General features: G+C 41.5%; 2 protein-coding genes across 2 annotated transcripts; both read left to right on the top strand.

The window, feature by feature from the left end:
* The first annotated feature begins 9,747 nt into the window (after positions 1–9,747).
* Positions 9,748–12,192, top strand: LOC112115040 (protocadherin beta-1-like). Its single transcript, XM_029913748.1, has one exon. The coding sequence runs from the start codon at positions 9,748–9,750 to the stop codon at positions 12,190–12,192; it is 2,445 nt and encodes an 814-aa protein (XP_029769608.1).
* Positions 12,193–25,213: 13,021 nt separating this feature from the next.
* LOC112115041 (protocadherin beta-1-like) lies at positions 25,214–27,787 on the top strand. The gene has a single exon (XM_024212013.2). It carries the CDS (start codon positions 25,214–25,216, stop codon positions 27,785–27,787), a length of 2,574 nt encoding a protein of 857 aa, XP_024067781.2.
* The last annotated feature ends 143 nt before the right edge of the window (positions 27,788–27,930 follow it).

The following is a 27,930-nucleotide window of genomic DNA, read 5'->3' as shown; positions in this document are numbered from 1 at the left end:
TCTCAGGTAGTGCCTCGGCAGGGCTGACTCCCGGATCCTGGCTCACAGGCCCCCTCTCTGCAGGAGCTAGCAGCATGCATCCTTCCCCTCCAGCAGTCAGCCCAGACTCAGCTGAGCTGCAGGCTTTTGTATCTGACCTCCAGTTGGAGCATGCCCAGCAGAACTTCTGGGGCGGGGCTTCCTTCTGTGAGGAAGGAAGGGTTAACCCCTGCTATACCAATGCGGGGCCGCTCTGCCCCGTCACAGTCCCCTACATTCTTTTTCTGTGATTACCTTCCTGACCCTACCTCCTGTCCCTTGTCCACTTTCCATTCCCCCTACAATGTTTGAGGAAGGTTATGATTTGCTGATTATGATTATGCTATCTGTATGCATGTATCATTTTTGTATTTAAAGTTATAAGTATTGGCTCTATACCTGGATTTCAAATGTTTGCTCCTGGAGTAACACCCAGGAAGTAATTGGAAAGCTCCTGAACCACACAAGTGCATGGATTCTGGCTGAAACACCTAACAACTCTCCATGGTTGTTTACTTCCATGGTTGTTTACTTGAACAATTTAACAAATGTTTGAAGAATGGATGTCAAAAATGGATAGTGACAGGGATACATATCCTCATACCAAAAAAAAAAAAAAAAAAAAGAAGAAGAAGAAGAAAAAGAAAAAAAAAAAAAAAAGACTGTAGTGATTCTATGAATTATATATAATATAATAATTATATTACTATCATGTGCTTACCAACTATGCTGAAACTTCTACCAGCAATTCTGGCAAAGAAGATATAGATAGTGCTAGCTCACAATGGAATGCTGCCTCCTAATCTGAGCAAGCATGCTGCACAGTAAACATGAAAGGGACAAAACAGGCTGAACAGGAGGATCACAGAATATGTAAAACAGGAAAAGAAAAATTTAGAGATGGTGTGGCTAGACTACCCAAAAGCACATGACAACATCTCATATTAATGGATCATTGAGAGACTTAAAATCCAAAGGTCATTTCCTTTCTGGAGCAATCTATGGTTAACTGGCACACTAGACTGTACCTTGAAGAGATTGTCATTGATGAGGTCCAAATTAGAAGAATCTTTCAAGGGAATTCCTTATCACCAGTGCTGTTTATGGTAGTGATGCTACTGCTTACATGGATACTTGGTGAGATAAATTGTGGTTATTATAACAACAAAGAGCAACAAACAGTAAACCATTTGTTTCACATGGATAATCTGAAACGATATGAACAGTCACAAAAGGAGATTGTGATGAAGTGTACAAACCCCACAATGAGCAACGAAGGGTTAAGGAAGCACTCTGGGCTCAGCCAGTGCCACCCTGCCCTGCCTGTAGGAAATGTACCAATTGGAGGAGGGGTTAAAAGGCAGGGGAGCTGCTCATCTTGTGGCAGACCAGGGAGAAGAGCAGACATGCTACTTGCAGCTCCAGGGAGCTGAGGGAAGGCAGAAGAATCTCTCCCTAAACAACTGCCCAAAGATCCCTCCCTGAGGAAAGGGAAGGCCTGCTGCAGGGAAAGCCTGAGTGGAAAGCATTCCCCTCTCCCTCTCATATGAACACTGGACTTGATTGATCCCCCCTTTTTTTTTTTGGACTACCCCAGCAGGGGAAAACTCTTGGACTGAGCTGGCCCTGGGAGGCTGGGTCATGCCACAGGAGGAAAGGAGAACAATCTCACAACATGCAGCCTCCAGAAGTGGGGTGAGCAGACAACCCTCACGCTGCCTTAGCTCAGATGGCTACCTTGGGACAATCTCAGGGAGGTGGTAGTAAGTGGCCCAGGGAGGGCTGCCTTAAGCATCTCTGGCTGTCAGAGCACTGATAGCCCCCAAAGGGCCCTGGTCGGATTCCAGTGGAGTGGGAGGGCCTGTGCTCCCCTACCAACAACCCCCTGCATGTCGCAGGTCTAAGCCATGACAGCTAGGTGGCACTCCCATACCAACAAACCCAACCAAGGGCTGTCACAGATACACAAAGACAGATGATATGTAGAAAAGATTGATGAAGATATAAAGCTAGAGGTTGGTGTGGCTAAATACAGTGTACATGTCTGTAAAGGGGGCAAACTGATACAATCAGATGGCATACAAATTAAGAAAGGCTTACTGTGGTGCCAGCAGGCCAGGTGACAGCTCATGCCAAGCTCCCCATGTCTCAACTGGACACTGACAAATACAGAGATGGAATCTGTCTGTCTCACTTGTGGGTTAATATTGATAAAATAGGAATTAGAATTATAAGAAAGTGTTTAATGTTTAGACTTTGTTGAATGCTTGTGAGTTGCTGCATGCATTAATCTTACTTGTAATATCTGTGTTCCATACTGTAATGTAATATTTGAGTGGTTGTATAATGAGCCTCTGTGACTGTATGAATTCCCATACAGGAGGGGGACATTAATTAGTGGGAAGAGCTGCTCTTCTACAGAAATTGTTATGCCCCTCCTGAAAGAGGAGACCCTTTTCCTAACTTACACATCTTCATATAGTTCACTATAGGAATGGCTACAAGCTTCATCTTTGGTGTGAGACCTAAAGTGCAATTGACTTGGGGTAAGTGACTGGTCCTTTGGTATGGGGAGAAACCTGAATATTGCTGTGATTCTTCATGTAAGGGACCATCTATCACAGAAATGCACTCAACTGGGTGGCAAGACAGACTGGATTACCCAAGGGGACTGTCTGAGACTCAGTGTTAAGGCTATTAAATTGCCTGAGGTGTTTGTAGTTGGTGTGGTTGGTTGATGAACTCTAAGTTTGGAACTTGCAACGAAATTGGGGGTTTGTGCCCAGGTTTTTAACAGCCTTCCAGGAGGTTGGTACTCAGGTTCTTGTGTCACTGTTTGGAACTTCACAGGTACTATCTAAAGTATTTCTCATCATGGGCCCTACAAATACCTTGGACTCAGGGGACTGTTGGAGTTGCAACATAAGGAAAACAAAGAAGAAGGCAGAAAAGATTATTACAGATTAAGAAGAACTACTCTAAGGACAAAACTCAGCTCAAAGAATTTGATCCAACACATTCATATTTGGGTGATACCAGTAGTAAAGTATACTGCTGGAGTGATCCACTGGAATCAAGAGGAGAAAAAAATTGACATCCAAACAAGAAAGCTCCTGGCTATGCATACAGCAATGAAAGGAAAAGGTCTGCTATCTATGGAGGAAGCAATTGAGAAGGAAGAATATACATCAAAATATAAGAAGAGTCAACTGAATAGAAGATCATATGGCTGGGATAACAAGTGATGGCCAAGCTTGCATCCCAACCCCAAAAAAGCATAAAGGAAAGGAGAAAGCAAATCACCAAAGAAAGATTCAAAAGATTTACACAAAAATCAATGCATGGACAATGATGGAGAGAGATTGAATTTACTTGTGATTGAAGATTAACAAACTCATGGTTTGTAGAAGGATATATCAAAAGAGAGAGAGAGACTCATTAGGAGTGCACAAGAGCAGTCCTTAAAGTTTAATTATGTTTGAAACAAAATTGACTGACAGAACTGCTCCCCAAATGGAAGAATCTGTTCTGAAAAGGAAAAGATGGTGGATCATGTGTTGAGCATCTTCAAGTGTCTGGCTGGAAGAGAATATATGAACAGATGGTCATCAAGTGTCTGCATTGGTGTCTCTATGGCAAGTATGGATTGAAACACACCATGTGGTATTATGACCACCAAATTGAAAGTGCTCTAGAAAATGAATAGGTAAAAAATTATGGAATATGACAATTGTCACAGACTGAATGGTGGAGGTAAATAGGGTGGCTATAGCTGTTGTAGAGAAGAAGGAAAACAAGACATGTTAATTGATCTGACCTTACCAGCAGACAGAAAAATAAAAAAAGAAACAAGAAGAGAAAATGGCAAAGTATGAAGAACTCTGCCACAAAGTGGAATGATTATGGAAAACTGGAACAAAGACAATCCCAGTGATTATTGGGGCACTTGGGTTCACTAAGGATAATAATGAGCAGCTCAAGAACATGTTGGGTGTGGACATCACTACAATGATGCCTGCACTGCCTCAGGAGTGTGAATCCCAACCTCTGGATAGACTGTCTGTCTTGCCACCCAGATGAGTGTACGTTTGTGATAGATGGTCCCTTACACCAAAAATCACAGCAATATTCCAGTTTCTCCCAGTTCTCCAGGTTGATTGCACCTTAGATCTCACACCTAAGACTATGCTTGTAGCCAATCATATAATATCTATAAAGATTTATTAAAAGAAAGTGAGCGAGTTACTTACAAGGGTAAAGCAGGTAAACCTAGATACACTAATGAGTTACAATCTTAAATTTCAAAAGGTGTAAAAAGGTTCTATGACCAACAAGTTCTATATGTCCTTCATTACTAAACCCTGCTAAACAGGTGGGGATTTCTCACTTATGCCTAGAAACACTTTGCCCCCCTAGAGTCCAAGCAGCATAGAGATACCAAGTTTCTTTTGTTTTGGGTTTTCATCACCCTCCTGCCATGTGCTTTGAACTGCAAACTGAGCTGATGGGAGGAATCCATGTACATGACTCATACTCATGGGCAGAAAAGCAGAACAAGAAAAGTCTTTTGTCCTCTTATTGATGGTATGTAGGGAAATTCCAAATGCAATGCCCATAATAGTCCCTCTATGGATGTACCTTTCCTTTTGGGAAGGGCATAACAGTTTCTATTGAAGATCAGCCCTTCACACTAATGTCTCTTTCCTGGCTGGTGATTTACACAGTCATAGAGGCTCACAAATACAACTGCTTAAATATTACCTTACTATATGGGATACAGATGTTATAAGTGAGATTCATGCATGTAGCAACTCACAAGCATTCAATAAAGACTAAACAGTAAACACATTCTTAGAATTATAATACCTGTTTTAACAATGCTAATACACAGGTGAGCCAGACTGATTCCAGCTATGCATTTGTCAGTGGTCACTTGAAACCTGGGGACCCTGGCATGAGCTGGCACCTGGTCTGTCAATGTCACAATCACAATCAATAATCTCCAGAAGACAGCTCTCTTATGCACTGCAAGAATTTTAAGGAAAGTCAAAGGAGAACAAGTGCCTTTGAGGACCTGAAATGCAGGAATACTGTGAAAAGTTTAAAAAAACTCCTGAATACTCAAACCTATGGAGCTGATTAATGGTCAGGATTTATTGGCGACTCATAGGGATAAATTTTAGACAGTAGCTTTCCTCTTTTTATGCTTAAAACTATTGTATATTGTGAAGGCTATAGTTTTTAAAAAATCCCCATAATGTAATACTGAGGGATAATACTGTTATTATTAAAAATAATAATTTTCTGCTTTTTACAATAGTTAAATAATACTAAACCTCAGAAATTAGTCCTAGGGGAACATAAATAAAGTTTATAATATGTAATCATATTCATAATGATCTGCAAAATATTAACATACAGAAGGGAATGGTGAACATAACTGATCATATAGGCTGAAATGTAATTGAACAAAAACACCCCTATGGGTTGAAATTACTAGTCTCATTATTTCATGTAGACTTTCACTATTGCATATTGCATATTTATAAAATGATGGGGCCTAAATTAGCTGTTACCACTCAAGAAAGAGATCTTGGAGTTATTGTGGATAGTTCTCTGAAAACAGCCACTCAATGTGCAGCAGCAGTCAAAAAAGTGAACAGAATTTTGGGAATCATTAAGAAAGGGATAGATAATAAGACAGAAAATATCATATTGCCTCTGTACAAATCCATGGTATACCCACATCTTGAATACTGTATGCAGATGTGGTTGCTCCATCTCAAAAAAGATATATTGAAATTGGAAAAGGTTCAGAAAAAGGGCAACAAAATGATTAGAGGTATGGAGCATCTGCCATTTGAGGAGAGATTAATAAAACTGGGACTTTTCAGCTTGGAAAAAAGACGACTACAGGGAGATATGATAGAGATCTATGAAATCATGACTAGTGTGGAGAAAGTAAATAAGGAAGTGTTATTTACTCCTTCTCATAACACAAGGACTAGGGGTCACCAAATGAAATTAATATGCAACAGGTTTAAAACAAACAAAAGGAAGTATTTTTTCACACAACAGCACAGTCAACCTGTATAATTCCTTGCCAGAGGATGTTGTGAAGGCCAAGACTATAACAAGGTAAAAAAAGAACTAGATAAATTCATGGAGGATAGGTCCATCAATGGCTATTAGCCAGGATAGGCAGAGGGTGGAGATGGATGGTAGGAGAGAGATCACCTGATCATTACCTGTTACATTTACTCCCTCTGGGGCACCTGGCATTGGCCACTGTCAGTAAACAGGATACTAGGCTGGATGGACCTTTGGTCTGACCCAGTATGGCCGTACTTATGTTCTTATGTACTCACAGCACCCTTTTCAGGGACCTAAAATGAGTGAGACAGATAATCCTTGAGTGGTTCTAGTTCTGGCACGACAGGAAGATCTCAGCGGCTTAGCCCTAGGTCAGTCCCTTTGTATTAGTGCCTGATGTAGGGCTGCCATGCATATTCATGAGGGTGTTCAGTCCCCAATATCCATATTTAAACTTCTTCATCCTAACAAGGTCAAGGTGTCCTTCTCTAACAGGCTTACTTCCTTTTACCTCAACTATATTAACAATTGGTTACCATAGCATTCTTGAGGTTGAACATCTGTGGATATTCATGTCTTAAAATACCCTAAATTAGCATAAACTGGTGTTTTGTGGTTACTTGTCAGCAGTTCAGCATACTTGTGTATTACAGCATTCCATTTTGTGACATCTTGTGATAGAAGGTCACTCCTATTAGTTGCTTATGCTAAGTGTTTTAGACCCTGGGCCTCAATTAGATTAACTAAACTCTGAGGCCTTTAGGCTTTTGCATTATCACTTTGATTTATACCCATGCCTTACCTAGCATATACCTACAGTGGGAGCCGTGATCGGCCAAACCTGCGGATGCGGCAGGTAAACAAACAGGCCTGGCCCACCAGGGTGCTTACCCTGGCGGGCCGCGGGCCAAAGGTTGCCGATCCCTGACCTAGTGTAATGGTCCAGGAACTAGAGCCTGGGTCTGCAGAACCTCAACAGCTGACATTCCCACATTTCTACCAGGAGGTCATAGAGAACCACACCCAGGGAGCATTGTGGAGAGTAGGTGCCACAGGAAGTACCACCAGGGGCGGCAGAGTGACAGTACCCTGAAGCCCTCTCAGTTGCCAAGTGCCCTATTTAACCTCAGGGGTTGCCTGAGGCAGTTGTCTGTGCAACCACACAGATTTTGGCCTGCTGTGACTCCAGACTTCACCTTGTCTCCTGATCTCCAGTTTTCATTCCCAGCCTGACTTTGATTCTGATTCCTGCCTCCTGATTCCAGCCTGGTACTACCTCTGACCTCTGGTCCCCAAACTCAGCCTGACTCTGACCCCGACTCTTGCTTACTGAACCTGGCTGTTGTGATTCCTCTGACTTCTGCTCAGTGACTATTGTCCCTGATATGCAGACTCAGCCCAGCTGTAACCGTTAGGCCAGACTACCTAGGCCCTGGTTCCTTACACCCAGGTAATTATAGGCTTGTCAGTCTGACATGGCTCCCTGGCAAGATAATGGAGCATGGGCTAAATATTATATAGAAATAAAGGAGGGTAATATAATTATTGTTAATCAACATGGGTTTATGGACAAAAATCCTGTCAAACTAATTTGATATTTTTTTGTCGATGAAATCACAAGTTTGGTTGATAAAGGTAATAGTGTGTATAATATACTTGGACTTTTATAAGGCCTTTGATTTGTCACCACATGACATTTTGATTAAAAACCTGGACTGATAAAATTATCATGGCACACATTAAATGGATTAAAAGCTGGCTAACTGATAGGTCTCAAAATGTAATTGTAAATTGGGAATCATTATCCAAAGAGTGTGTTTCTAGTGCCGTCCCACACTGACCCTATGTTATTTAATATTTTTATTAATGGCCTGGAAGAAAACATAAAATCATCACTGTTAAAGTTTGCAGATGAAACAAAAATCTGTGTGGGGGGGAGAGGAGACAGGTCACTGATACAGAGTGATCTGGATCATTTGGTAAGCTGGACGCGAGCAAACAATATGCCTTTTTACTGGGGCTAAATGTAAAGGTAGGTATTTAGAAAGAAAGAGCATAGGCTGTATTTACAGGATGGGGGACTGTGTCCACGGAAACAGTGACTCTGAAAAAGATTTGGAGGTGGTCGGTTATCTGCAGGACAAGACCTCCCAGTACAATGCTGTGGCCAAAAGGGCTAATATGATTATTGGATGCATAAACAGGGAACTCTTGAGTAGAGTAGAGAGACTATTTTACCTCTGTATTTGGACCTGATGTGATGGCTACTGGAATATTGGAATACAGTTCTGGTTTTCAGAATTTAAGAGGATGTTGATAAATAAGAGTGGGTACAGAGAAGAGAGGCTAGAATGATTAGAAGATTAGAAAAAATGCCTTATAGTGATAGATGCAAGGAACTAATTCTATTGATCTTAACAAAGAGAAGGTTAAGGGATGATTTGATTATAGTTTATAAGTACTTACAAGGGGAAGATATTTGATAATGTGCTCTTCAATGTAACAGAGAAAGATATAACTGGATCCCATGGCTGGAAGTAGAAGCTAAACAAATTCAGAAGGGAAATAATATGTAAAATTTTAACAGTGTGAATAATTCACCATTGGAACAATTTATCAAGGGTTATGGTGGATTCTTCATCATCTGCAATTTTAAGATCAAGATTGGATGTTTTTCTAAAAGATATTATCTAGGAATTATATGGGGGAAGTTCTCTGGCCTGTGTCAGACAGGAGATCAGACTAGATGAGTACAATGCTCCATTCAGCCTTGGAATCTGTGACTCTAGTAATTAAATACAACTTTATGGTTAGCTATGAAAAGAAGTAACTGTTGTGAAACAAATAAGTACAAATTATAGTAACAAGCTTACAAAAATAAATAAATTCGAGACCAAAAGAAATGAGGGTAAAATAAGAAGACCAGTTATGAATTTTCAAATTACTGTGGTTTGGCGAAGCATCTGCTTCAGTTTAAGATATACTATTTTAACGTGTTTTACTAGCTAAAGCAGAATATTAGGAATTCAAGATTTCACACATCTCCTCATTTCAGATGTCTCTGATAGACATTCCAACTCTAAAAGGAATGTGAATTTTTAGAACTGAAATAATTTGGATAACAGATTAATAAAATACCGCAGATATGACAGTTTAATCCTTTCATTTTTCAATCACTATTCATATGTACTTACAAAATATATTAAAATGCTATGAAAAGAATATCAATTCATGTTATTTTTGTTGATTCTATATAAATTTCGATCAACAACTCAAACAATAAATATTTTATGTGTTTAAATATGGGTAGGACACTATCCAACATACTATTTTATACATTTAAAAAAAACAGGAAAAAAAAGCAACGAACATAAAGTTCAGACATCTGGTGGCGCTGTTGGCTAAGAAGGGCTTACAATTGCAGATTGTAATGCACTCCTGAGGAATGAAACATCCCACGACCACAAGAGCAGAGGTGCTGCAGAGGCTTTGTCTGGAATCGCTGAGAACACTACAAAGGGATTCAGATCAATTAAAACTCTAGAAAGAACATCTTCCGGAAATGAGAATCCTGGGATGAATCTCGACTAGTGATATTACTTCAGGATCGCCCTGTCATGTGTTTTTATATAAACAATGGCGGATACCGAGAGGAGAACAGCATTCAAAAGGCAAGTCGCGTCTCTCCTTCTGTTTCTTTGCATGTGGGCCATCGGATCCGGAACAGTTCGGTATTCTGTTCCCGAAGAAATGGAAAGCGGGTCCTTTGTGGCTAATGTAGGAAAGGATCTAGGGCTAGACCTGAAGGGTTTGTCTGTTCGCAGGGCTCGCGTTGTTACTGAAGACGGCAGCCAGTATTTCCAGCTAAATGGCAATACAGGCGACTTGTTTATTAAAGAGAAAGTGGACAGAGAAAAATTGTGCGGGCAAACTGACCCCTGCACGATAAAATTTGAAATAATCCTGGACAATCCTTTACAATCTTATCGAACTGAAGTGAGGGTTTATGATGTAAATGATCATTCTCCAGTGTTCTTAGAAAGTGAAATACGTTTTAAAATCCCGGAAACGACTCCCCCAGGATCTCGGTTTCCCCTAGAGAGCGCTCAGGACTTAGATGTGGGAAACAACAGCCTCCAGAACTACAGCATTAGCGCCAATGCCCATTTTCGTGTGTATACCGGTGAACACAGTGACGGCAGGAAATATGCAGAGCTAGTGCTGGATAAAGCATTGGATAGAGAGCATCAGCCGGAGGTGAGGCTAGTGCTCACGGCTGTAGATGGCGGCTCCCCTCCGAGGTCCGGCACAGCACAAATCCTTGTCATTGTTCTGGATGCCAACGACAATCTCCCTGTGTTCTCTCAGACCATTTACAAAGCTCGAGTTCTGGAAAACAGCCCCAAAGATTATCTGGTTGTCACTATTTCTGCTACTGATTTAGACGAGGGAAAGTATGGGGAAATATCCTATTACTTTAGCCAAAAATCCAAAGAAAATAGCAAAACCTTTAATATAAATCCAATGACAGGGGAAATTCGACTCACTGGCGCAATTGACTTTGAAATGATTGAGACTTACGAGTTAAACATTCAGGCCACAGATGGCGGGGGTCTGTCTGCGCACTGTAAAGTGCTTGTTGTCGTTGTAGATGTGAATGACAATGCCCCAGAAGTGATAGTAACATCCCTCATCAGCCCGATACTTGAGGACTCCTTGGCTGAGACGGTGGTGGCGCTTTTCATTGTCAGAGACCGGGACTCTGGGGACAACGGGAGAACAGTATGTTCCCTAGAAGATGACGTTCCATTTTCTTTAAAAACAACTTTCAAAAATTCCTACTCTCTGGTGATTGAAAGTACACTTGACCGAGAGAAAGTTTCCGCATATAATATAACCCTCAGTGCTCAGGATTTGGGATCTCCAAGTCTCTCTACTGAAAAGACCATCACAGTGAAAATATCCGACATTAATGACAATTCCCCAGAGTTCAGTCAAACATCATACACTCTGTATGTCCGAGAAAACAAGGTGCCAGGGATAAAGATTGGCAAAGTCAATGCTTTTGATTCGGACTCAGAGCAGAATGCCAAAGTGACATACTCTCTATGGCCTGCTGAGGTAGGTGGCCTTCCGCAGCTCTCCTATATCTCCATAAACTCGGAAAATGGGAATGTGTACGCTCTGCGATCCATGGATTATGAACAGATAAGAGAGTTCCAGGTCACAGTGAGAGCTGCAGATGGCGGGTCCCCTCCATTAAGCTCTGAAGTAATTATCCAAGTTGTGATAATTGATGAAAATGACAACACCCCCTTCATTTTATACCCTCTGCAGAACAGCAGTTCCCCCGCTAATGACCTTGTTCCTAGATCGGCGAAGGCGGGTTACCTAGTGACAAAGGTGGTGGCTGTGGATGGAGATTCCGGTCAGAATTCTTGGCTTTCCTACCAGCTGCTGAAGGCTACTAATACAGGTCTATTCACTGTGGGTTCCCAAAATGGTGAAATAAGAACCACGAGGCTAATAACAGACCGAGATACAATGAAGCAAAAACTCATTGTGGTTGTTAGAGACAGTGGAGAATTGCCCCTTTCTTCATCTGCAACTCTGAATATAGCTCTAGTGGATGGGTTTTCAGACGTGTATATGCAGTTTACTGATGTAGTTGAGGAAGAGGAAAAGGATGACACATTAGCTACGTATTTAGTCATTTCTTTGTGTTTAATTTCGTTTCTTTTTCTAATTTCAATAATTATATTTTCAATAATCAAGCTACTTCAGAGAAGAAATTATGGAGGAACATGCATGCCTGCGTCTGGCAATGTTGATGGCGATGGCAACTTCCAGAATAATTGGACGGGTAACGGAACTCTGTCTCAAAATTATCGTTATGAAGTTTGTTTAACATCTGGTTCGGGAACTAGCGAGTTCAAATTCCTGAGACCTGTTATCTCCCGTCTCCCAGCTCAGCAAAGCAATTGTGTAACCGATTTAGTGAAAGTACAGGATCGTGTTATTAACTCGCATCTGAATAACGAAATGGAATCTGCCGGTCAGGTGAGACTCTCTGCCGCTTAAATATATTTTTCCTATCTCTTTTCTAGCGCAATATGCAATTAATGATTGTTTTAACGCCTGTATAGATTTCAGTAATATTAATTTAACTTTTATGTTGAAATATTTGCAGTCTCCCTCTTTATTTCCTCCAGTATACATATGGTGTATGGAAGTGATTTTAATACTGGTGGGAGTTAATTATATAATTTTACTTGCTAAGGTTTTAGTTGAGATATCGGTGTTACTGTTTCTTACATATATTACCTTGTTCTTTTCACGGAAGTGGAAATTAAAATATTTCTTTGTGTTACATCAAAACGGTTTCACTGATTGAAATATAGTCAATAAATCTTTGAATGGGGAAGAGCGAGAGAGAGATTGCACAAGGGATTCGGAGCTACCGGGTGCAATAGAAGTCAGAGTGTGCGAAAATGAGGGATGTGTTTTCTAAGAAGGTTGTAAAGAACATTCTCATGTACTGTTCTTCAGAGTGTAATCAACTGCTTTGGGAGCGCCGATTTGTGCCCTTAGAAAAGAACGCTGTTGCCCTGGGCTGTCAACGTTTCACAAGGCGAGCTCTTCTCTTTCCTTTCCGGGGGCATTTGTAGTATGCAAATTCTGGTGGTGCTTAGTTCATATCTCTAATATGGAAACAGTTCCTCTCTATGATCTATATCTTGGAATCGTAAAAGAAGGCTCATAGAACAAACTCCATTAATGAAAGTTTTTAAAATATAAATGGATGGGTTCATGTTATTCTCCTTACAATTATCCTATGCAGGGAGTTAATGGTGTGTTTTCCAATTATTTGCGCATTCTTTGTTTCCGGAAAGCTGAATCATCATATTAATCCCTCCTCTCCTGCTAAATGTACCGATAAATTGCATTGCTTTTTTCTTTTCTTCCTTGTTATTCTCTCTAACTTAAAGCCCAATTAACCGGTTATAGAAAAGAGGAACTAGGAAAAAGAAATACTCAAAATATTGATAAGTACATAATCTTTTGACAAGCTATAAACATTACAATCGTAAAGTCTTATTATCTTGAAAAATATGGCATAAAATAATCCGTTTTGGTGAATATTTCAGAACCAGTACAGAATGGTTTAATAGTATTTTGACAAGATGCACTGAGGATAAGAAAATAAGTGCATTTTGAAGGTTACTACATCCTTCGTCTGTTTGTACCGTCTTTCCATCTGCCTGCCTCTCTCTGTCTCTCTCTAATGCTTCCATTTCGGTATGTTATCTGAGTACCAATTGTGTGTGTGTGTGGGGGGGGGGGGCGCACACACACACATGCAGAGAGAACGATTGTACGCGCTATAATTACTCGTCAGGTTCAATGAAGGACTTGATTTCAAATACAGGAAGTAGCATAAACTGAATGGGTGAAATGCTAGCCAACTAATGTTAATGGTAAAACACCCACTAACTTAAATGGGCCAGGATTTCAGCCAATCTCTCTTGTCTGGATAAAACAGAGGATTGAGAGAAGGGATTCCATAGACTGAAGAGTCGGTCCAGAAGTTCAGCCATGTTTTCTATTTGCTGCTCAGTGCAGGAGGTAGATGTAGTTACAACTTCACAGAATAATAGAATCATAGAATATCAGGGTTGGAAGGGACCTCAGGAGGTCATCTAGTCCAACCCCCTGCTCAAAGCAGGACCAAGCCCAACTAAATCATCCCAGCCAGGGCTTTGTCAAGCCTGACCTTAAAAACCTCTAAGGAAGGAGCAACAAAGAGTCCTGTGGAACCTTATAGACTAACAGACTATTGGAGCATAAGGAAGGAGATTCTACCACCTCCCTAGGTAACCCATTCCAGTACTTCACCACCCTCCTAGTGAAAAAGTTTTTCCTAATATCCAACTTAAACCTCCGCCACTGCAACTTGAGACCATTACTCCTTGTTCTGTCATCTGCTACCACTGAGAACAGTCTAGATCCATCCTCTTTGGAACCCCCTTTCAGGTAGTTGAAAGCAGCTCTCAAATCCCCCCTCATTCTTCTCTCCTGCAGACTAAACAATCCCAGTTCCCTCAGCCTCTCCTCATAAGTCATGTGCTACAGCCCCTAATCATTTTTGTTGCCCTCCACTGGACTCTTTCCAATTTTTCCACATCCTTCTTGAAGTGTGGGGCCCAAAACTGGACACAGTACTCCAGATGAGGCCTCACCAATGCTGACCCACTGAAAAGGGCAGGGATTGTTTAGGGGGGAAATGCAAAATTTGGGGAAGAAGGTATTTTTCAGGCCGACAATTTTTAAAATACAGAGGCTATTGGAAGCTGATCAGGGTTCAAAAAAAATCATAAATTAATCCCAGGACATGGCTCATTGAGAAGGTAATACACTGATAGGATGTCTGTGCAATTTTCAAAAGTTGCTTTAATATATTACTGCCAGGCCATCTGGAGTACCTCAGGACATTGAGTGCCTACCTCAGTGCAGACACCCCAAACTGGTGATGGGTTCCATGATTAGATTTCACCAAACCAGTAACAGGTGTGAACTCCTGGATTACTATCAGGGCCGGCTCTACCATTTTTGCCACCCCAAGCAAAAAAACAAAACAAAACAAAAAACCGCTTGGAATGCCGCCCCTTAGCATGTGCTGCCCCAGGCACATGCTTCCTCCTCTGGTGCCTGGAGCTGGCCCTGATTACTATAATAGTTTTACCATACAGTCCCATTAGACTCTCCAGTCTATCTTGCCACCCAGACAAACTGGACTTAACCATAAATGGTCATTTATACCAAAAATCACAAACATTACAGGTTACTCCCAGTCCCAAGAGACCAGTCACCCAGATCGAGTTGCATTCTAGATCTCACACCAAAGATAACCCTGGTAGTCAAGTATATAGTAAACTAACTATAGGTTTATTAGCTAAGAAAAGGAAATGAGATCTGTTGCCAGGCTAAAGCACGTAAAATATACCTACAGGTGAGTCATAGTCTCTAATTCCCAAATGGTGGCAGAAAAGTCTTTTCAGGATAGCCAGATTGTTTCTGGGGATCTCTGCTTTGCTTCTGGTACCCTTCCCTGTAACAGTCCAAACAGTCCAGACATGCAGGATCTTTCCTTGAATCCATAGGTATAGTTTCTTCTCACAGAAATCAAGATGACAGGCTCACCATCCAGATGGGCTCTTTGGTTAATAGAGAGATAGGAGTACATTTAGAGTCTTTGATCTCTGATCAGCACACACAATGACCACTTGCCTTCAAATTAGCACTTTCCTGTTAAAGTTCTTCATTGCATTACACAAGGCTTCTTTCTCATTTGGTGGGTTATTTAGTTACAGAGGAATATAGAATGTAAATGTTTTATATTATATTATAACAGGATGCATATCAGTGAAAACAATGCATGTAACATCTCATTAGTTTTCATGAAGTTTAAATACCAAATACATTCTTAAACAATTAACAACCACTTTAATCTATATTAATACATATCTGAATTGGTTTGGGGCTTTGGCATGAGCTGACACCTGGTATGTCAGCATCACAATTAGATTGATATCACCTCCAAATCTATGCTATATATTAGGGCTGTCAATTAATCGCAGTTAACTCACACGATTAACTCAAAAACATTAATCACGATTAAAAAAATTAATCATGATTAATCACAGTTTTAATCACACTGTTAAACAATAGAATACCAACTGAAAATTATGAAATATTTTGGATGTTTTTCTACATTTTCATATATATTGTATTGTGTGTTGTAACTGAAATAACAGTGTATACTATTTTTATTATAAATATTTGCACTGTAAAATGATAAAAGAAATAGTATTTTTCAATTCACCTCATACAAGTACTGTAGTGCAATCTCTTTATCATGAAAGTGCAACTTACAAATGTAGATTTTTTTTGTTACATAACTGCACTCAAAAATAAACAATGTAAAACTTCTGTCGTGGAAAAACGACCACGTGTTGTGTTTGGATCAGAATCGCCTGAGGCCCCTTTATTACGAGCATGCAAGGGGGGTACCAGCAAACCGACAGTCCCCCCGAATACAGATTTTCAGCAGCTTATATAGCATAAAACCACAATTAGCAATATACACTTCCTTGTTAACAATTTTTGCCATACTTGGAATGCACCTTCCATAAAAGGAAGGCAGCACCAGCCAGCCTTCCTGTTATTCACAGTTTGCCCTTTGCGGTTACAAGCTTTTGGAACACTAGCAGTGGGCAGTTACATTTCGCAAGCCTGGTGATTACAAATAGTTCTGCTTTTGTATTTTTCCTTTACCCTGTCTCCAATAACCCCCCCCCCCCTTTTACGGTTAACTTGACCAAAGTTCAGGCCCGACAAAGTTCAGGCCTGAGCCAAAGTTTAGGCCTGAGCCAATTTTCTACTACAATCCCCCATTTGATGCCTATTTGGCATCACCTTTGCCTAAACTTCCATATTCATAAGTTGGTAAATCTCCCTCTGCTCTTCCCCTTCTTCCTTTTTATCCATCCAAATATTACTGTAAACATGCATCAACTTTATTACTTTCCGAGGCTGGGCCTGGAGTCTTTCTTGCCTTGGGTTAGGTGGACAGGTACAAGGACAGCACTGTGTTTTACAACAGCAATAGCAAATACAAAGACTTAATCCAAGCAATACCAAAAGCGTTAACCCACCTATTGCAGCGATATGATGGGGTTGGCGTATAACCTTAGTTACATTACACATTACATCAGATTCAGTACATAATGTGGATATACGATGGGCTGTATGGAAGGCTTGCTTTTCAATTTGATATATGTTTTCAAGTACCTGAGTAGCTCCTTGCAATTCGGAGAGTTTTTGAACTTCTGGTAGGAGTGAAAGCAGATTGTGAAAGCAGTTGGGTATTAAGGTGGTCCAATTAAAGGGGATTTTGTACTTAAGGACTACCTGAGAAACCTTATTAGCAGGCCAATAAAGAAGATGGCTGCCTGCAGCCGTGGTAAGATTAAAATGTATATCTAACAGAGCAGAGGTCTTCAAGCACACATAGGTGTCATTAGCTTGGAAGAGCAAGTGTCCTGTCAAGTTAGTTCCTAGCCCCATGCCTTCCCAGCAGACACTGTCATGAACAGTGATGACATCCCCTGGTTTCAGTTTGCACATACATTGAAGCTGTGGGGGTTCTAAGGGCCAGAGTGTCCACTGATTCCCAAGACCTATCCAAATATCGTGTGTTATTTCAGGAGCACTGATCACAAACCTGGTTAGGTCCACCAGGCACTTTGATTTCCCAAATGTCTTGGTGGATTACCCAATCTCACATGCACCCTCCCCATGGACCCGGCAGGATTTGGTATGTGGGTGCCCACATCCATCTAACCGGTCTGTATGGTTGGAAGGAGCACTGTGAATGTTCACACCTCCACCCTGAAAACCTCCAGGTATGCCTCCATGGCCATAGATTAGATGGAATTCCTGAGGCATTTGTAAGGGCAGAGGGCCAGGCCTGATGCATAAGATCACCTCGAATGGCCAATAGCTGATCATTCAGGAAATCCTGAAGCTCTGAACATGCTAGATCCCACCTCAATGCCTTCCCAGACTTGCTGATACTTAATACCATCTCTGTCAGCAGCTTGCGAGTCATTGGACTAAGGGCAGAAATAACATGTAATTCACCAACACCAGCCTGTACCTGGGTTAGCTGTGCTCCAGTAATAAGACCAGTGGCTTTTTCCAATTGGCCTAATTTTTCCTCATGCTGTTGGCTTTTGTGAACATTCCAAATTGCAGCTGCGCTATTTGTACCATCCCATAGGTGTCCAGCCAAGTCTCTTCTCTTTCTAGGGGAAACTCAGATCTTTTGCTGTGCTAGCTGAATAGCAGCTCCTTTAGAGCAATTTGGATATGTAGAGATAATTTGAAAACTGGACAGTGTGAATTTAATGGTCCCTAATGTAACATTAATTACAGTCCATCGGTGTCCTAACACACTAACACATCTCTCCCTTGTGAAGTATTATACCACATCTTTGGCTAAACACCTTCACAAAGGGCAGAGAGGCATCAACATTAATGGCATAGGAAGGGGTATATTGCAATAGGGTACAGGAATATTATATTATTAGTTACAGGAATAATTTTCAGTACAGGTAAAATCTTCAGTGGTAGAACAGATTCTTTGGGTATATGTTTGATTATTCACTAGTGAGGCTACTGATTGGCTAAGATTTAGAAAAATATTACTTTCCCATCCCCACCCTAAGTTCGTTAAGAAGGAGAGGCTGAGGAACATTAAAAGTTTCATCTTCGGGTTGTTTTGTCTAGCCTCCGCAAGCTATTCTTTGAGATTTTGTAGTCTTAGTTCACTTAGCTGTCCTGCAGTGAGGTAGCAAGGGAGAAGTTACAAGCACAATCACCTTGCTTGGTTGGAGGCTTTATTATGTCCTCAGGTGAAGAGGTTGTTTTCTTAGCAAGATTCAAAGGCACAGTGGGTCTATCAGCGGACAAAGGAGAGGTTACCAGCTCTTTACCTTGTTCTTTACTCCTGCTGTCCAGAAGGAGCAACAACACCAGGAGGAAAGATAGACCGATCATCAGTGGGAGAGCCATTCCAGTGAGAAACATGGGCAGGTAGTCAATTCTCGGCACTTCACAGCGGCGTTGATAATTAGCAGGACTTGATAAGGGTGCCTCAGCACAGAACCAGGGCGGTTCCTCGCTGATGGACCCCCATGTAGACCCAGTCTCTTGGTTTCAGCGAGTGGCAGGGCTGCTATATGTAAAAAGACCTAACACATTTCATTAGTGCCTGGCAATAATTAAGCATTGTGTTATTTACTAAATGACTGTCCATCTGGGCCAGGGCCAGTGGGGCACAGCTGGTAGTCGCATTGGGCGCCCTGTTAGGATTTCATGAGGGCTGAGTTCGGTCTTTCAATTGGGAGTGGCCTTCAAAGGGCATTTGGCCATACTGGATCTGTAAAGCTGCACATAAATTTTTTATAATCAGTCCAGATATGCCAGATTGTGATACAAAATCCTTAAGCAAAAGTTTTACAACAGTTTTGGCATCTGCCTTTTTACAAGGAAATACATTACTAAAACTAACACATACTTACAATTACAACATTTAAACATTTGAATAAAGTCAATCTGAATATTTACAAAAGGTCCCCAGAGAGGGGAAAGTGCTGCCTGCCTAATCTTGACAGCTTTACCAACATTATGTTGCTGGAAGCAGTGCTGGGCCACAGAGGAAAAGTCTTATTTAACTGCAACAATTAACCCCCCCTTTGCTCATGTGTGCCATCCAGTGAGGCATGCGAGCAAATACGGCCACAGCACCTGAGGTGCAACCAGGCGGCCGTCTGGGCCAAAGGTGCTCAGAGTGTAAGGTGTACTCAGCAATCACTTCAAAAACAGTTTGCAGCTTTTCAGTTGGTATCAGATTTTCCTATTATTTTTTCTGAAAGACAAAGAGCATGTTTCTACCCTCTCGGGGTTGGCAGATTATTGCTTAAAATATTCCTTCTTTTTTTTTTTATAAATACCCTTGCTGCTTACAGGCAAAACTGAGGAATTACTCAAATTGCTCCCCATATTTTCCAGTATTTGTTTTATAGGCAGGTCAGGTTTTAATGGCTTCTATTTTTTAACTTCTGCTTTCAAACACACATTGATTTGAAAAGGAAAACACAATCCACTTTGGCTTCCCTTTGGCAAAGTGACCGTTGATTACACAGAGACACCTTAAGGCTTAGTGTGGGGTACTGACTATAGCTTCTATCTGCTATTTGTTACCAAAACAGATTTAAAATCTTTTACCATTCTCCTGGCCTTGACTGCCCTGCTGCAGCCACAACGTTGGTTTTTTTTTTATTAAAAAACAACAATTTAAATCTTGTAACACCACATTAAGTTACCTTAAGGATTAAATGCTAAATACCAAAAATAAACAATACTAGTTTTTTGTTTGTTTGTTTGGCAAAAGTATTTTCGGTTTTACAACCTTAAAACAACACCAATTTATTTTAAACTTATAAAACAAAGATTTTACACATCAGGAGTGTTCTTTAGCAAATTTGACCAACTTTTTTATAGTCAAATGATTTCACTTAAATAACCTCTTGCCTGGATTATCTACAGACATTCCCAAAGGAATGGCTGCAAAGAAACCAAGAATTTTCCTTTCATAACACTTTCTTTTAACATTTATACAAAGTTTTACTGCTTAATTCCTTCCAGTAACTACAGAGTTAACTTCTCAATTTTTTTCTTTCAACTTCCTCAAACTGTGGTTGCCTGCTTGTCTGGGCCTGATCCTTTTTCCCTTGTTGCATTATTTCTTTCCATGGGCACAGGCATTGTTTCACTACCAATTTAGCAAGGAGGGTGGGCTTTTGACTAACCTCCTTTTATTTATTTATACACACCTATTTACATACACACATTACATGTAGATACATCTTATTTAATAATAACCTTAATTCTTTATGTCCGGACTTAATACAATCTTTCCTTGAGGCGGTAACAACCCCTCAGCACCGGTGCATTGTAAGAAAGGATAGTAGCAGGGCTAGGGACAACGGGAAAGATAGGGAGAACAGCCACATTAACAGCACTGTAAAATAGGGGAGTTACACTCACTGACTATAGGAATAATGACTCCTTGCTGAATGCAGGAGATAATAACAGGTTGGATTTTTTCTTGGCCTGTTTTGATAGAGGGTACTGCTGCACCTTGGGAAGGGGTCTTGCTGGGTTTAGGCGAATCTTAACGGGTTGGGCAGACCCAATGCACCCAACCTGGCTGGCATGATTGGCTCACAAGGCTCACAGGGAGAGACCTTAGCCAGCAGTTCCTGTTGCAAGGAGGAAGGGCTGGGGTTGGTCTCCTCCTTTGGAGCGTCCATGTACAATTTAATTTACATAGCAAGTCTCTTCCCAAAAGGTTAACCAGCAAACAAGGACTGAGGAGGAAAACATGATGGTCAGACAGAGGACCAATAGAAACAGTCAGAGGTGAAGAGATGGGGTGGGGAATAGGAGTATTTCCCACCCCTACTGCATTTACTATCTCAGAAGTTAAAGGGAGAGAATGGAAGTCACTGGCACGGAGAGTAGATTGTGATGCGCCAGTATCTAGCAGACAAGTGGTGGCTTGCCATCAATAATACAGGTTACAAATGGCCCAGCCTGATTCAAGGGAATAAGCGGAGCGATGACTTAAAGGGTAGAGAGATATCTGCTGGCCAGCAGGGGCTTGTAAAAAACCCAATTTCTCCTTTGTCTCCTTTAATTGTGTTTTAAGTTTCTCCTGGGAGTCCTTGAGACTCCTCCTTTGAGATTCATGGTGCCGTTTTTCTCTTTCTCCATACCAATCGAAATATGCATCAAACTTTGGCCAGAAGTGCGCCTCTGAGGTGCAGGAGCAGAGCCAGGGTTTTTGCCACCCTAGGCGGCAGTGCTTCTCCTCTGAGCATTCGGTGACGGGGGTCCTTCCGCTCCGCATTTTCAGGGCACTTTGGCGGCGGGTCCCGGAGCGAGTGAAGGACCCGCTGCCTAATTTCCGTGAAGACCCGTAGCGGAAGGACCCCCCTGCCGCTGAATTTCCGCTGAGGGCGGCAAAATGCCGCCCCCCAAATCCTGCCGCCATAGGCGACCGCCTAGGGTCTCCTAGTGGAAGCACCGGCCCTGCTGAGGTGCACAATCTTGTCAAGGTCAAAACTTTCCCTCTATGGGAGACCATAATTTTGAATCATCCCTGGTATACCAATTCCATTTTTTCCAGAAACTTTCAAGTAAAAGGACTAAAATTTGTGTACATATAAAACGCTGGTGTGCCTTTTGGCAGGACGGCAGTTCCTTTGGACTTACCGACCCCTATCTTCCTTGAGTCTACCCGATTATGGGACTCGAACCTGCGATCCCTAGGTTTCCGACTGTGTGATCCAATCTCACAATCCCTAGGTTTCCAACCGCGTGACCCGAGCCCACAATCCCTGGCTCCCACAATCCTCAGCTTTCCGGCCACCGAGGCAAGGCCTACAACCGAGGCCTACTCTGGTGGGGACTCCAACTCACACCTAGCCACTTACCCGTGACTCTTCCCAGGGAATCCAGAACCAAAAGGGTGTCAAGCGTGTCTGGCAGCAAAAGGTCTGGATCCAGCGTGCTACTCACCCCAACCCAGGGCCTATGGGCAGTCCTCCACTAGGAACCCAAATAGAGATTTAAAAGGTCTCTCACCTTTCAGATGCTGGCTGGGTCCGGTGGGGAATGGTCCACGGTTCCCTGGTCCAGTGGGTAGTCTGTGGATCCGAGTCATGGCACCAAGATTGTCATGGAAAAATGACCACATGTTGTGTTTGGATCAGAATTGCCTGAGGCCCCTTTATTACAAGCATGCAAGGGGGGTACCAGAGAACCGGCAGTCCCCCCGAATACAGATTTTCAGCAGCTTATATAGAGTAAAAACACAATTAGCAATACACACTTCCTTGTTAACAATTTTTGCCATACTTGGAATGCACCTTCCATAAAAGGAAGGCAGCACCAGCCAGCCTTCCTGTTATTCACAGTTTGCCCTTTGCGGTTACAAACTTTTGGAACACTAGCAGTTGGCAGTTACATTTCGCAAGCCTGGTGATTACAAATAGTTCTGCTTTTGTATTTTTCCTTTACCCTGTCTCCAATACCTGCCCCCGCCCCTTTTTACGGTTAACTTGACCAAAGTTCAGGCCCAACAAAGTTCAGACCTGAGCCAAAGTTTAGGCCTGAGCCAATTTTCTACTACACTTCAGAGCCTACAAGTCCACTCAGTCCTACTTCTTGTTCAGCCAATCGCAAAGAGAAACAAGTTTGTTTACATTTACAGGAGATAGTTGTTCATTTTAAGAACACTTTCACTGCAGATTTCAGAAAAAGCAAAGAAGGTACCAATGTGAGATTTCTAAAGATAGCTACAGCACTGGACCCAAAGTTTAAGAATCTGAAGTGCCTTCCAAAATCTGAGAGGGGGGAGCTGTGGAGCATGCTTTCAAAAGTCTTAAAGAAGCAACACTTCCGTGTGGAAACTACAGAACCTGAACCACCAAAAAAGAAAATCAGCCTTCTGCGGGTGGCATCTGATTCAGATAATGAAAATGAACATACGTTGGTCTGCACTGCTTTGGATTGCTATCGAGCAGAACCCGTCATCAGCATGGATGGATGTCCCCTGGAATTGTGGTTGAAGCATGAAGGGACATATGAGTCTTTAGTACATCTGGCACATACAGTACTATGTGAATGCCTGTTCTCACTTTCAGGTGACATTATAAACAGGAAGAGGGCAGCATTATCTCCTGCAAATGTGAACAAACTTGTTTGTCTGAGCGACTGGCTGAACAAGAAGTAGGACTGAGTGGACTTGCAGGCTCTAAAATTTTACATTGTTTTATTTTTGAATGCAGGTTTTTTTGTATATAATTCTACATTTGTAAGTTCAACTTTCATGATAAAGAGATCGCACTATAGTACTTGTATTAGGTTAATTGAAAAATACTATTTCTTTTGTTTTTTACAGTGCAAATACTTGTAATCAAAAATAAATATAAAGTGAGCACTGTAAACTTTGTATTCTGTGTTGTAATTGAAATCAATGTATTTGAAAATGTAGAAAGCATCCAAAAATATTTAAATAAATGGTATTCTATTATTGTTTAAAAGTGGATTAATCATGATTAATTTTTTAATCACTTGACAGTCCTAGTATATATGAATGTACACACATAGTATAAGACAGACATAGGTATGTAAAATTGGCAAGCATTAGAAAATATTATGTACGTCCTTTGACATTCCAGCTAAAGAAATAACCTTGATCCTTTCCAAGAAAGAATCATCTCTCCCACCCCCCCTTCAATCCAAACTAACAGAGGAAATGCTAACCTTGTCAACTGAAGTAAAAAGGATGGACTTTTGACGTGACTGTTTCTCTTAAAGACTCCTAAGGAATTATCCCCATCCAAAAGAGACTTCTAGGGTTTTTTTGTTTCAATATGCTAATTTCTGGAATAGAACTAGCACTATAATTCAGCAGTGCTCCAACCAGCTCGATCAGGAGAACTGTTATAAAAGGAATACAGAGAAAGCTGTGAAAACAAGGATTGTTAGTTTTGCTTGAAAATATCATTCCGTGTTATAGCCAGATTCGTTGAATATTAACACACACGGACATATGAATCTAGGACAAAATAGTCAGACTGGTCTGACAGAAGAAAGTAACAAGAAAAACACCAGCCCCAAACCCAGACTCGTTTGGGTATTAACTGCTCATAAGGGGCATGTTATTACGGGGTGGAGTCAATGAGAAGTCCACTTAAAATTCACGGGCAGGATGTGGCTCAATATTTGAAATACCTGGGGATATATCGCTAGCTAATGAAATAACTCTATCCTGACCGATGTACCAAAAAAAAATTACAAGTTTATATCAAACAGTCCATATTATTTTTCCAGTCAGTGCTTTCTAAAGATGCAGTGGATTCAGAAATCTACTGGAATGGCTGGGTACTATTTTCACGAATTTAGTAACTGAAGGCGGCTGTAAGGAACTGAAAGATCCGACAACTCGCCCCCAAAGTGAAGTCCTTGTGTTGTAAAAGAGACTTCCAGAGGCGGAAAAGGATTTTCAGAATAATTAGAATTATCAAATTATAAATATTCATATAAAAGATATCTGAAGCTCTGCCTTTTACATTCCCTTTACATTCACTTCTGTTTTACACTAAACGGACTTAAATACTTTGCAAATGAGAGTGTTCCATTTACATGCGAGACTGGTAGCTGATGGCAAATATACAACAAAATTTCTGATCTTTGTAAATCGATTCAAAATCCAATCAGTATCAGCTGAGACGCTTGGTGGCAGTATTGGCTAAGGAAAACAGAGATCGACAACCTGAAACATTCGCGCGAGACTGGAATAGTTTATGTACGCAGGAGCAGGGATGCATGCAGCTCTGGAACTGCAGAAGAGACTACAGCAAGTGACATTATTTCACCACAGAGCTCTTTACATTTTCGCATTAAAATGGCGGATAAGCAGAGGAGAACAACAATCATTAGGCAAGTAGTGTCTCTCCTTTTATTTCTTTGCGTGTGGGCCCTCGGATCCGGAACTGTTCGCTATGCTGTGCCTGAGGAAATGGAAAGCGGGTCCTTTGTGGCTAATATAGCAAAGGATCTAGGGCTAGACCCGAAGAGACTGTCTGCTCGCAGGGCCCGTGTGGTTTCCGAAGGCAGCCGCCAGCATTTCCAGCTAAACAGCAACACTGGGAACTTGTTTATTAAAGAGAAACTGGACAGAGAGGAGCTGTGTGGGCAAACTGACCCCTGCATTCTGCATTTTGAAATAATCCTGGAAAATCCCTTGCAGTCCTATAGGGCTGAGGTAAGGGTTTATGATGTAAATGATCATTCTCCGGAGTTCTCAGACAGTGAGCTGCTTCTAAAGATGCCCGAAAGCACTCCGCCTGGGTCCCGATTCCCTTTGGCAAACGCCCAGGATTTAGATGTCGGGAACAACAGCTTGCAGAGCTACGCCATCAGTTCAACGGACCATTTCCGCGTATACACTCGCCATCGCAGCGACGGCAGGAAGTACGCGGAGCTGGTGTTGGAGACACCTTTGGATCGAGAGGAGCAGTCAGAAATTAGCTTCATGCTGACTGCGATAGACGGAGGCTCCCCAGCGCGGTCCGGTGCAGCGCAGGTACGAATAACTGTTCTGGATATCAATGATAATGTTCCCGAGTTTTCCCAAACTCTTTATAGAGCACGGGTTTTGGAAAATTCCGAACAAGATTACGTGGTTCTGACAGTTTCCGCAACTGATTCAGACGAAGGAATTAATGGAGCAATATCATATACATTTAGCCAAAAATCCAAAAAGAATGTCAGCGCATTCAGTATAAACCCGGTAACTGGGGAGATTCGGCTTTTGGGACCACTAGATTTTGAGGAAACAGAAACCTATGAAATAGACGTTCAAGCTACAGATGGCGGGGGGCTGTCAGCACACAGCAAAGTCCTGGTGGAGGTGGTGGATGTCAATGACAATGCCCCAGAGGTGAAAGTAACATCTCTTGTTAGTCCGATACCGGAAGATTCCTCTCCCGAGACCGTGGTGGCCCTCTTCAATGTCAGAGACCGGGATTCTGGGGACAACGGGAGAACAGTCTGTTCCATAGAAGACGATCTGCCGTTTTCTGCAAAACCAACTTCAAAAAATTCCTATTCTTTAGTGACCGAAAATACATTTGACCGAGAAAAAGTATCGGAGTATAACATAACCATCACAGCCAGGGATTTGGGAACTCCCAGTCTTTCTACTGAAGAGAGAATCATTGTGAAAATATCCGACATTAATGACAATTCCCCAGAGTTCAGTCAAACATCATACATGATGTACGTCCGAGAAAACAACGGCCCAGCTGTATTGATAGGGAAAGTCAATGCTTTTGATTCAGACTCAGAGCAGAATGCCAAAGTGACATACTCTCTATGGCCTGCTGAGGTAGGTGGCCTTCCGCAGCTCTCCTATATCTCCATAAACTCGGAAAATGGGAATGTGTACGCTCTGCGATCCATGGATTATGAACAGATAGGAAGTTTCCAGGTTGCAGTGAGAGCTGCAGATGGCGGGTCCCCTCCACTAAGCTCTGAAGTCATTGTTCGAGTTGTGATAATTGATGAAAATGACAACGCCCCCTTCATTTTATACCCTCTGCAGAACAGCAGCTCCCCCGCTAATGACCTGGTTCCCAGGTCGGCGGAGGCGGGTTACCTGGTGACGAAGGTGGTGGCTGTGGATGGAGATTCCGGTCAGAATTCTTGGCTTTCCTATCACTTGTTGAAGGCCACTGACCCAGGTCTATTTACTATCGCTTCCCAAAATGGTGAAATAAGAACCACGAGGCTAATAACAGACCGAGATACGATGAAGCAAATACTCATTGTGGTTGTTAGAGACAGCGGAGAATCGCCCCTTTCGTCATCTGCAACTTTAAACATCGCTCTAGTGGATGGGTTTTCAGACTTACACATGCGGTTTACAGATGCAGCTGTGGAAGAGGAAGAGAATGGCACATTAACTCTGTACTTAATAATTTCCTTGTGCTTAGTATTATTTGTTTTTTTTATTTCAATAATAGTATTTATAACTATCGAGCTTTATAGAAGAAGACATTATAGAGAAAGATTCATGTCTGCTTCTGGTAATTTTTATGGTAATAGCAACTTCCAAAATAATTTGGTAGATGTAACGGGTAACGGAACTCTGTCTCACAGTTATCGTTATGAAGTCTGTTTAACAACTGGATCAGGAAACAGTGAATTCAGATTCCTCAGACCCATTATCCCCTCTCTCCCACCTCAGCATGGCAATGCTGGAACGGACTCTGGAAAAGAACAGGATCTTCTTACTAACCTCCAGCTGAACACGGACCTAGAATCAGCGAACGAGGTTAGATTAACTTCTGATCTTCTCGAGTGTTTTTATTTCATTTTCGTTAATTATTTATTTAAAGTGTACCCATCATTAAAAGATAATTTAGAAGTTTTTATTTTCAAAATTATTCAGAAAGCGATTCCTTTCCTTCTCTAACGTACATATAAATATTGCCTTTACAATTTGAAGTTAGTATTTATCTGTGTACATTTAATGTTTTGTAGTTTATGTATTTTGGTTTAAAATATTTGGGTTATTAGATATCTTAAGCAATGAACAGATGTGAAAAGAGTTGGAAA

Source organism: Terrapene carolina, unplaced genomic scaffold, assembly GCF_002925995.2.
Source record: "Terrapene carolina triunguis isolate 2854851 unplaced genomic scaffold, T_m_triunguis-2.0 Scaffold838, whole genome shotgun sequence".
NCBI classification, from domain to species: Eukaryota; Metazoa; Chordata; order Testudines; family Emydidae; genus Terrapene; species Terrapene triunguis.
Note: the sequence above shows the minus strand (reverse complement) of the source record. Positions and strands in the feature narration are given on the sequence as shown.